The 12,333-nt window shown below is 39.5% G+C and overlaps 1 protein-coding gene across 1 annotated transcript in view; it reads left to right on the plus strand.

Annotated features, from left to right (window-relative positions):
• Positions 1-3,177: 3,177 nt before the first annotated feature.
• The window catches only part of stard8 (StAR related lipid transfer domain containing 8), an 81,607-nt gene continuing 72,451 nt past the window's right edge, over positions 3,178-12,333 (plus strand). Inside the window, exons 1-2 of the mRNA XM_031892355.1 lie at positions 3,178-3,279; positions 8,812-8,842. Coding sequence (XP_031748215.1) covers positions 3,235-3,279; positions 8,812-8,842 — 76 coding nt within the window. The 5' untranslated portion in view covers positions 3,178-3,234. The remainder of the gene's footprint in view (positions 3,280-8,811; positions 8,843-12,333) is intronic.

Below are 12,333 nucleotides of genomic sequence, written 5' to 3' on the forward strand. Positions count from 1 at the left end.
TTTTCTGTTGGTTTTATTTTTAATGTTTTATTATTTTTTGCCCTCCTTGGGGTGTATTTATTAACAATAGAGAGAAACATCACTGGTGATGTAATAAATTCACCCCTTAGTCACCCTGAATATCTAGTTGTTAGGGGTTGCTGACCCCAGCAACCAAAAGCTGATGCTCTATTTTGGCTGCATTTTTATTACCGTTACGTTTTGCTGCTTACCTTACTCTGTACATCTTCCATTATGACTTTCAAACTACCTTCCACCTGGTTGCTAGGGTAAAAGGTGTCCTAGCAACCAGAAATGCCAACCTAGAACAACAAGTGAAACTTTATAAACCACAAAAAATGAACAAATAATAAACTGTCTTAGAATTGTCTACACTTAATTAAAATGAAAATTGCTACCAAAGCTAAGGAAAAGAGCAACCAAACCACAGTAGTTTTAAAATGTACTTTTCTAAAAATAGGGGGTTTCAAATGTTGTCTATTAAGACTAAATATTAACCACTTAACCATCTTTTAATTTCCCCCTTGTGTTCAGTTTAAGAGAACTAACTGCATATGCAGAACTTCCATTCTGTGCTTATTTGCATGTGACCCCTGGTAGTCACTAGTATGGAGAAAATCTCAGCTATGGCAAGCAATATGTCACCTCCCTCTCATATGTAAAAATGCAAACATTTGTTTAAGGGAAAATAAATGGAGGACAAACCTACTTATAAATAGCATGCATTTTCCCTTTAAGAGGGGGTTTAGATGAGCAGTATGTTTGCTAAGGAGAGTGAGTTCAGCTGAAATGTTTTCTCCTCTGGTTTCCTGTATCTCCCCCATGGAAAGAATGCTATGATCTCCTGGCTGGGTTCCAGAATGGAGAGGACAGATGCAAGTTGGGGAGGGGCTTTCTTGTTCCCAGGCTGCACATCAGCTCCAAGCTCATTGAAATTAATAAACGCCCATTGGCCCAAATATCTATTTTCAAACTATTTTAGTTTCGGATCATACCATGATATTTTCGTACGGCCACGATGCGATACAAAATTTTCGGCTTTAAATATGATTTTTCCCCACTCGGCTTTTTAAAGTCCGAAATTCAGACTTCAATAAATCAGCCCCTTGGTGTTCACGTTTGTATTTATTTTAAAACTATTACGGAATTTTTTCGTCTCTCTTCTAAACTGTCTTTTTTTAAAAATCAAATTAATCTTAGATATATTTCATAGTCCTGCAGTGATGTAAATGATGAGTTTCACATAGGATCTCTAACTGCTGTGGTCTGGAAATTTCTTTTATGAAGATCTCAGCCACAAAGCATGGCGGAAATGTTGTTAAGCGAGGCAAATGAAGGATGACACTATGGGGTACATTTACTAACCCACGAACGGGCCGAATGCGTCCGATTGCGTTTTTTTCGTAATGATCGGTATTTTGCGATTTTTTCGGAAAATTGTCGCAACTTTTTCGTTACTAATATGATTTGTGCGATAAAACGCAAGTTTTTCGTAGCCATTCCGAAAGTTGCGCAAAATCTGGCGATTTTTCGTAGCGTTAAAACTTGCGCAAAAAGTTGCGCCTTTTTCGTAGCGTTGAAACTTAAAAGGTGCGACGTTTCGCGCAAGTTTTAACGCTACGAAAAAATCGCAACTTTTTGCGCAAGTTTTAACGCTACGAAAAATCGCCAGATTTTGCGCAACTTTCGGAATGGCTACGAAAAACTCGCGTTTTTTCACGCAAATCGTATTGGTAACAAAAAAGTCGCGACAATTTCCGAAAATTCGTAAAGACGCCGAAAAAATTGCAAAAAATACGAAAAAGTCGCAAAATGTTCGTTTTCAAATCGGAATTTTTCCAATTCGGTTCAGATTCGTGTCTTAGTAAATGTGCCCCTAGGTTGATTACATTTTGTGCACGCACAAAATCTACTAAAATTAACATATTCTTTACTTTACTAGACAGTGCTTCTTTAACACTTTGACTGCCAGTGGCCAGTTCTTTTGGTTGCTTAGCAAAGTGCTTTCTTTCCCTATTGATGTGAATGGAATGTTGGAATGTCAAGTCTATGTTGCTGTCACTCTGTAACTTTTTTTTTGCCAACAATGTATATAATGGTCTCAGTTTAGTAACAAAAGGGCGAAAACAGTAAAATCTGCATGTTTTTATGTCTTTAATGCAATTTATTCTCTCATTTGCTCTTTTACACCATAAATCTTTACACTGTGAATAGTGCACTCTATAAAGAATGGGAAGCCATGAAATATTTCTTACCTGCCTGTCATTTACAAGGTGCTTCTTTCATACATTCCGTGTGGTGGAATGTGTGGGAACACATGAATAAACACGTGTGTAATAACATGGCAGTATCTGTCATCTTAATGTTCATCTATAGCCCTGTATTTAGAGTAAAATGTTCATTTACAGCTAAAATTGTTGAAGATAAATTCACAAACTTGAATTTTTTCAAATTCCAAAATGTTTTTTTTTAATGTCTATATTAAGACAATTTCATCATTTTAACTTGAACTTTCTCAATTCACTGTTTTTAAGTAGGGATGCACCGAATCAGGGATTCGGTTCGGTATTAGGCCAGGATTCAGCCTTTTAAGGCAGGGTTTGGATTCAGCCGAATCCGCAGTCCTGGCTGAACGGAATCCAAATCCTAATTAGCATATGCTATGGAAGGGTTAATGTCGCTGCATAAACACGGAAGTGTAAAATTTTTTTTAACATTTAACCCTTCCAAATCCTAATTAGCATTCCGTTTTGTTTTCGGCCGAATCCCTTAACATGGATTCGGGGGTTCGGCCAAACCCAAAGAATTGGGTTTGGTGCATATAAAAGTGGCGCTGGCGTTCTGCATGCCCATAAGTGAGACAGAAACCAAGTGGCTGATATACTCAGCCAAGTGAATGGACCCGTTTTATCATTCACCCCCTTTACATTTCTGTTGGTGATTGAGGCTTTTCTATTGCCCATGCCGCTATAACGCAATGTGGTGAGCAAGCAACAAGGCATGGTCTGTGCCAGTTTGTCTCACGCAGAATGCTGTTCCAGCCAACTGGATAACGGTGCAGGATTTGAATTCCCCACTCCGCCTCTCTCTCTCCCTCCCTCCTTCCCTCACTGACAGCTCCTCTCACAGCTGTTCTGGCCTTGCTGTATCCCATGGAGCTGGCTGGGGGCTGCGGTGCGTCGCTGCTTTCTCTGCGCAGGAACCCCATCTGAGAGCCCCCCTCAGCCGTACACAATGCCACTGCTGGATATATTCAGGGCTTGTTTCAGGCGTGCAAAGGTAACGTGGGATGTGGAGAGGGTGACAGCTGCAAAGGGCAAGCCAGGGCTCCTCTGTCACTGCTAAATATAGTGCACCCATGTGAGAGAGGGATGGGGATGGCTACACACACACATATATTACATATATTAGGAACATATCACTGTGACTATCTGGGTAAACAAGTTATCTTTACATGTCACTAGTGACCTCTGCTAAATGACAATTGTCGGGACAAGAGCACAATGTGGATAGCTGTGCTAATGCCCCAATTGTGCCCTGCATTGTACATGTGCCTTTTATCAGCTTCCCGTGTGGTTTTCTCAGCTGTTTGCCAGTCACCGATTCCCATGTGGGAATGACATTATGTCCCAGATGATGCTGTAGCCTGAAAATCTGACGATTGATGAGCTGCACCGAATGTGTAAGAAGTACAGGTATGGGATCCCTTATTTGGAAACCCGTTATCCGGAAAGTTTCGAATTACAGAAACGTCATTTGCCATAGACTCCATTATAAGCGAATACTTCTCATTTTTAAGAATGATTCCCTTTTTCTCTGTAATTATAAAACAGTACCTTGTACTTGATCCCAACTAAGATATAGTTATTCCTTATAATAGGCAAAACAAGCCTGTTGGATTTACTCAATATTTATATGATTTTTAGCAGACTTAAGTTATGGAGATCCAAATTACAGAAAGATTCGAAAAACCCCAGGTCTGGATAACAGGTCCCATACCTGTATTAGGTCTGGCGTGGGTAAAGGCAAACGTTGGAACTGAATAAATATGTTTATCTGTCCAAAAATGTGAATAGGATGTGTGCACTCTCTTTATAGCTATGGCTCTGTATCCATTCTTTTACATGTTAATAGTATCGTACAAAGACATTGCTCATTATGTGCTCACTCACACATTCCATTGTTGCGTAATTGCATTTATGTCATCATAAAAAGCTGCAGAACGTGGTCTATTCAAAATCACTGGTTTGGGAGCGTCCTATGGAAACTTCCGCTGATTTGTATAATTGCAAATGAGCAGAAAACAAATGCTCTATAAAGGACAAAAGCTATTTCATCATACTTTGCTTTGCACTTTAACCCATATGTACCTGTTAAGGGAATGTTTTATGTGAAAATATGAAAGTGAATCAAAACACTGTACTTTTAGCAGTTTGGAGATAGTGGTATTGATCTTATTTGTTTCATTATTTTTTAAATATTATTATTATTGTGAACTATTTATTTGTTTGTTCTCCACTTTGGAATGTATAGCATCATATGGTTGCTAGGGTCCCATTTTCAATAGTAACCAAACATTGGTTTGAATTACAGACTGAAAGATGAACAGGAGACAGTATGAACATAAGAATAATGATAAAGTGACCAAAAATATGTAACCTTACGATGAATCTGGTTTCTAGCCTTAGAACACCAGATAGCATTTAAGTTGTCAGCGCAGAAAGGGTCCAAACAATTTAAACTGAAAAAGAATAAGGCCAACTGCAAAACTGTCTAGGAATAGAAACAAGTAGAATCTGGGTTTACAGGACACATGAGATACTTGACAGTGGCTAGGAGTTCTATTACTGGTATGGGATCCCTTATCCGGAAACCCCTTATCCAGAAAGTTCCGAATTAAGGAAAGGCCATCTCCCATAGACTCCATTATAAGCAAATAATTCTAATTTTTGAAAATGATTTCCTTTTTCTCTGTAATAATAAAACAGAACATTGTACTTGATCCAGCTAAGATATAATTAATCCTTATTGGGGGCAAAACAATCCTATTGGGTTTATTCAATATTTAAATGATTTTTAGCAGACAAGTTATGGAATTCCAAATTACAGAAAGATCCCTTATCCGGAAAACCCCAGGTCCCGAGCATTCTGGATAACAGGTCCCATACCTGTACTTCAACAACATTTGTAGAGCTAAAATAGGGGCAGGGTTATGAAAATGTTAGTTTACCACAGAATAACTCACCCACTTTGTTTTCATTTCTATGTTATTTTTAGAACTGTATTTATTAGTGGGTGAAAATTAGAGTTCACCATTTAATAAATATGCTTCTGAAAATCACATAGGAATGAAAAGATAGTGGGTGAGGTGAACTCTAATCTTACACTTTCAAAATCTGTCCCATAATGTAAAAAATATAATTCTCATTTCTCTTTATTATGCTCTGGAGAAACCTGTGCATGTTTTCCCTTTCTGTTACAGTCGTGGCCCTTTAAAGGAAAAAGAAAGGTAAAGTCACTTGGGGGTGCCAAAATGTTAGGCACCCCCAAGTGACTTTAACCGCCTACCTTTTACCCCGGGCTGGTGCCGCTGTCAGGAGAAAACAGCACCAGCCCGGGGTAGCTGCCGGCGCTTCCTCCTTCCGGCTTCGCTGCGCGCGCATGCGCAGTAGAGTGAAAAGCCGAACTTAAACATTTAAGTCGGCTTTTTCGCTCTACTGTGCATGCCCGGCCACCGGCAGTTTAGGAAGTGGAAGGCGGAAGGAGGAAGTGCTGCGCTCCAGGTACCCCGGGCTGGTGCTATTTTCTCCTAACAGGGGCACCAGCCCGGGGTACAAGGTAAGCGGTTAAAGTCACTTGGGGGTGCCTAACATTTTGGCACCCCCAAGTGACTTTGCCTTTCCTTCCCCTTTAAGAAGCATGCATTTTGGATACTCCCTTGTTACCTACTGTAAATCTAATCAGGAAACACATAGATGTCTCTCTCACTGGTAGCATTAATACTTCATTAAGTACGTGGTTACAACACCAACCTACAGGCACAGTGCTCAAAGGGAGCCTTTTGCTTCCCACCCGGTGAATGGCAGCAGGGGTGCCTTGTGCCTCAGTTACAGTAATTGAGCCAATGGGTGGGTTGATGCTCGCCACAAGGACACATCTGTGCAAGTACTTTACATTTAAGGAATTTAGGCTATGCGAATTTGCACACATTTTTTATGTTTTGTGCAGCTGCTGCTGAGCCCAGGTATACTTACTGAACAAAATATGGTCATATAAGTCAGTATATTTTCTATTGTATTTTAAAGATCTTCTTGATGGAGTTACAGACAGGTTAATTGGCTCCTAGTCTCTGTGTTCATGTGATACAATATCAAATTGTAAGGTCCACTGGGGCAGGCATTTGTGTAAATGATCTATATTCTCAGTAATGCCCTATGTCTGTATAAATAATGGATAATAAAAATAATAAGACTTTCTGTGTTGTGATGTTTTTAGCAGGTTGTAGGAAGGAAACACTTTTCCTCTTTAAATCTCACTTTCTTGCCAAAAGGCAGCTCCAAGCAGGAAGTGAGTGAGGCCTGAATAAAAAAATATTTAAAGGACTAGTAACGCTAATATGTGGATACATTTTATTTACATTTCAAGCTATATTTGTTTGTCCAGCAATATATATATATACAGGTATAGGACCCGTTATCCAGAATGCTCGGGACCAAGGGTATTCCGGATATGGGGTCTTTCCGTAATTTGGATCTCCATACCTTAAGCCTACTAAAAAATCAATAAAACATTAATTACGACTAACAGGATTGTTTTGCATCCAGTAAGGATTATTTATATCTTAGTTGGGATCAATTACAACATGCTGTTTTATTAATACAGAGAAAAAGGAAATCAGTTTTAAAATTCTGAATTATTTGATTAATATGGAGTCTATGGGAGAGGGGCTTTCCGTAATTCGGAGCTTTCTGGATAACGGGTTTCCGGATAAGGGATCCCATACCTGTATATATATATATATATAGATAGATATATATATATGATTTTACTGGTACCATACGTATATATTGAAATTTGGCTCTTTTAGTGCAGAGAGGGCAACTGCACTCTCTACATTAGCGGTGCCATCCCATAGAACCCATCTGGAACAGGAAAGGGGGGGGAGTTGTGGCATCACTGGACCCATTTCAGGGCGGCTCATATCATAGAATCCTCCCTGATCATAAGTCATGTGAGAGCGTGGATTTCTTATGCGTTTGTGGAATTTGTGGCAGAAGGAGACTCCCATTTAAAGAATGGAAAGAGGCATAAGAGGAAGGCAAATAATTCAGATATTATAAAAATGTAAATGAAGACCAACTGAAAATTGAATTATCTTGCATCGCTAAGTTGCAAGAAGTTTCCTTGTGAAGGAAACTTTGGGCAACTTAGTGAAGCATATGCCTTCCCACCAGGGAGTCACATTATTGCCAGTGGGAAGGCATTTTGGGAGATTAGTTGTCTGTGCAGAGATTTGGGAGATCATTGGGGGGATTTTGTTGGGCAGTGACTATTTCAGGCATTTTATTTGTTCTTCAGCTGTTGGATTATACTTCCAATGTGCATTAGCCCTATCAGTACATTATATTTAAAAACTAAATTAAACCCATTCATTTTTGGTGTTACTGTGGCTACTGAAAATAAAGAATAACTACAATATATTCTTGCTGCATGTATCTTTTATCTGGCGGTCAGAACCATTATACTACCTCAATAAACATCATAGCAAAAAATATAGATGTGTATTTTATGCCTAAATATTTCTCTGGGAGGTTCTATCTTTAGTCCTATCTTTAGTATCCCATAAATGCAAATATGTTGCTGCATGTTTTCTGTTCCCTATATGATAAATATGTAATTTTAAACTGTGTATTTCTCCACAAGGGAATTTATTCGTTGTCTCCAAGTAACCCTGCCGGATGTGACCTTTCTATATTTATCTAAGGTCTCTGGGGCCACATCTGGAGCAGATTTTGCCTGTGTGTGGTGGCATGTGAAAACACAGACCCTTAGGGTCTAAACAAGACTTGCGCAGGGCTTCATGGTGGTTCAGCCCCCACACACTGCCCACAGACCTAAAGCATTTCTATTCCATGGCATGGAGAGTCATGCTTTGAATTAAGATTGATTATTATTCATTTGTGGACTTATTTGTGTAATATAAATGCAGTCGGTTTTTGTTAGAAGCATATTACTACATTCAAGATTGCTGGTGCAGTAAAATCATTTTTAGGGCATTATAATACAAATAATAAAGGGGCAATAAACCTTCCTCTGACATATATGGACCACACCCCAAAATGAGGCATGCCTATAATGTCCCACTGATTGGAAATAAGATGAGAAGTCCAAGTGGATGTTCATCCGAACATTTTAGACCAACCAAAAGGACTTTGGTGGTTAAAAACGGCACCAAAGTATATGCTTAGGTGGGTATTAAAAGGAGGGAGGGTCAGACAGTGAACAATAAAAATACACTAAGTTTGCCCAGGTGCAGTGGCCCTTAGCAATCAATCATAGCCCTTAGCAACCAATAATCAACTGCATTTAATGGCCAAATAGCAAATATCTTATTCATTGACATAGGTTACTGCATATGGGGAAACTTGGTGCCCTATATTCATGGGGGCTCATATATTTACATAGGTGCTAAATTTCAGAAGTGCAGTTGTCAGTAGCAACCAGTCAGCAATCAACTTTGAACAAGTAGCAAGTTAATATAAATGGTTTCAGTGCATCTACTACATTTATTTTTTCTCTGTTCTCTTGTAGGGTGCTATTAAAGGGGACGTAAAAAATGCAGGTAAGAGATATTTAAATGCATTTATGGCACTTGCAAAAGAGCTGAAAAGCAAAGACTTAAGGTGGCAATACACGGGCCGATTCTAGCAGCAGCTAATCGGCCCATGTAGGGGCACCAACGACGGGCCTGCCCAACCCATATCTGGCCTGAAATCAGCCAGATATTGATCAGGCAGGTTAAAAAATTTAGTCGGATCAGACTGCATCGGTCCCTGCTCCGACTTCTCCTATACCCGTTGTTCTAATTCGGCCAAACAACCAAATTAACCTGGATTTGTCCGATATTGCCCACCCGTTGGTCTGAAGGTGTATGGCCACCTTAAGTAATATCATTGTGAAAAGCTGGTAAAATGTATGGAATAATTATGAGCATGTTGGCCTAAAGCCTGAAGGTTGGCAGGTTAAGGCAAAGCAATTGCCCCCTTTAGCAGATCAATGGGCTGGTGCCTAATACAACCAAATAGCTATAAAAAGGCTTCTAAAACTATTTCTAAAAATAAGGCCAGGAATTAGAGGATGCTGGTTATTTTACCATTCATATTAAGAGTTCTGTACTTGTGATAAGCCTTCCTGCACTGTGCCAACTCCACCACTGACGCAAAAACAGATTGGCTTTGTTATTTATATATACTGGCACCCCACTGGGCCTGGTTCGGGTCACAAGTACAGAACTCCTAATATGAACAGTAAAGTACCCAGCATCCTCCTAATTCCTGACTCCATTATTGGGAATAGTTTTATAACCCTTTTTACAGCTGTTTGGCCCCACTCCTAGAGGTGTGTTTTTGTCTAAGCATACAACTTTGAACACGGATTTGTGTATTTAATTATCCCTTTTTTAGAAAGTATTGCTCCCATATCCTTAGTCTGACTCTAGGGGGAGCATCTACTAATGGCTTTATTTAAAAAAAAATTCCAATTTTAGCGCTAAAAGTCACAGGAAAAAAAGTTGTGACTTTTTCGAGATTTACTATGCAACAAACTGGCTAAAACTCCGAATCCAACAATTCGCCAGCTAAAACTTGTCAAGATCATGTAGAAATTACTGGCACTTCCATGGAGGATTCTTCTTTGCTTCAAAAATTTTGGATTTTTGACACAGGTTTTATTGACAATTCAAAAAAGTAAAGGTTTTGGTGCAACAATTGAGAAAAGTTGCACTTTTTCCCACACGTACTTGTTTAGCTCAGACTTTTTAGCAAATGTAAGACATTTGTGGAAATGAGTTTATTCGGATTTTTAAAAAGAAAAAATGAGAAAAGATAGATTTTTAGTAAATCTGCCCCAGGATCTGCCCCAGGAGTCATTAACTTAATTTGTTTGTATCTAGATTTTTAATATTGCTGAGCCATTTCCTGTTAGGAAATGTATCCAGTTTTGCAAAGCTTTATTCACTTTATTTATTCCTGATAAGAGATCAAAATCCTTTGGTGTTATAAACAATCAGTAGATGAAATCTTGGACAAGGGTGGTCTGAATGTTTTTCTTATTAATGTAGCTAAAAGCTAAGATAAAAATCATGAGGGTTATGCAGCTTTGTAAGAAAAAAGAATATTCAACAAGTTAATAAATGTCCCTATGCCGGCATAAAATAGACGTTACCTATAAAATTAAGACCAGGCATGACCTGATGGTATGACTTCACACTTGGCTAGAAATGTGTTTCCAGAATTTGCTCTGTGACAAATAAGGCTTTACTTTTGATGCTTAATTGACTTGTAAAAACTTAGGTGCTGAGTGGTAGGGTGGGGAGATGCCATGGTAGTGGCAAGGTGATGACAGCGTGGGGTGGTTGATGGCAGGGGGTTTGCCTTGAATGCCTTATTGGCCTGGTACTAATTGTGCACAAACGTTAGGCTAATACACAATCTTTTTGATCACCGCTAACAGCAAAATGCCCCTGTCATTTGTGCAAAAACCTACATTTGCCGAAATATAATTATGTGAGCAGCTTGAAAAAGCAATATGTTAGGACTACTGAGCATCATCATTATTTTTATTATGAAGATACTCCATAGTGCTATAAAGGAAATGAGGGCATACTTTGAACATACAGATAACATATAAAAATACAACCAATGGATGCAAGATGAAAAGAGGGCCCTGCTCACTAAAGCTTTAGAAGGGTTATGGGGATGGACAAATTGGTTTAATTACAGTGTTGGATTGGCCAACAGGGATACCAGGAAAATTCCCGGTGGGACCAGGTGTCAGTGGGCCCTCTTGCTTCTAGCTGTTTGGCCCAATTCATTCAGTCATTACTTATTTTTCTATGGGAACAAAGCAACTAAATATATAGAAGAATAAATTATTATATGTAAATATAAAAAAACTAGGAAAATATAGAGACTGAGTAAGAAGTGGATGAAAAATAGTCTGGAGAGTGGGCCCATGGTCTAAGGCAGGGGTCTCAAACTCACGGCCCGCGGGCCATTTGCGGCCCTCGGTACAATATTTTGTGGCCCGCACCAACGCCGAATGAATGGATCGCGATTTTTATTGCGATTCAAGGAATAATGCTAGGCACGGCGGGCGGGAGCTGCTGATTGCGGAAATGACGTTATGCCATCATAACAGTTATTATGGGAAGACGTTCTGTGTGCACAATTAGCTCCTTACGTCTTCCCATAATAACTGTTATGATGGCATAACGTCATTTCCGCAATCAGCAGCTCCCGACTTTTTTTTGTGAAATCCCTTATACGGCCCAGCCTCATCCTGACTTTGCCTCCTGCGGCCCCCAGGTAAATTGAGTTTGAGCCCCCTGGTCTAAGGTTTTCTGGTGGGCCCCTGGCATCCCAGTCCGACACTGTTTAATTATTCAATGCAAATGGTGTTTTAAGCGCCGCTTGGTATGTTATAGCAAACATTTTAAAAAATTCTGTGCAGTTGGATTTTTTAAAATCGATCCACATTTACAGGGACGGACTATTAATAGAGGTGATTTGTAGGTTAAAAACAACTGGAGGGCTTCAGTCTGAAAACCCTTGAGTCATACAAACAAAGCTTCAACAAAGAGGAATACAGCTGGTTTATTGCTTTACAGCTGGTAATGGACAACAGAAGGGGTTGGATGGGGGTTCATGGGAATTGGGAAACTAGAACCCGAAGGAAGGGTGGTTGATTGAAATGACCTTTGTGATCTAGAGCAATAATGTGTCAGCACTTCAGCCTCAGGTCACCTCTCACTTCAACATTTCCTAGCCATGAGTCTGTCTGGACAGACCTTCTGACTCAGCAAACATAGGCTACTTTCACTATGATAGGGGCTACTTGATGCCTGTGTCCAGCAGGCTAAGATGAATGTGTCATTACTTATGCTACACTGTTTGTGGTTTGGCTAGATCAGAAATTACTATGGCCTTTTAATTTGCGTGGCTGTTGAAAACAATAGATTATCTGTTAAGAGCAAACATATGGTATTTGCCTCTGGTCAGCACTAATGCAATTCCAACTTCCTCGCTACTGTGCCCCCCCCCACGGTTTTATTTA

The sequence above is a fragment of the Xenopus tropicalis genome, chromosome 8, assembly GCF_000004195.4.
Source record: "Xenopus tropicalis strain Nigerian chromosome 8, UCB_Xtro_10.0, whole genome shotgun sequence".
Classification (NCBI taxonomy): Eukaryota; Metazoa; Chordata; class Amphibia; order Anura; family Pipidae; genus Xenopus; species Xenopus tropicalis.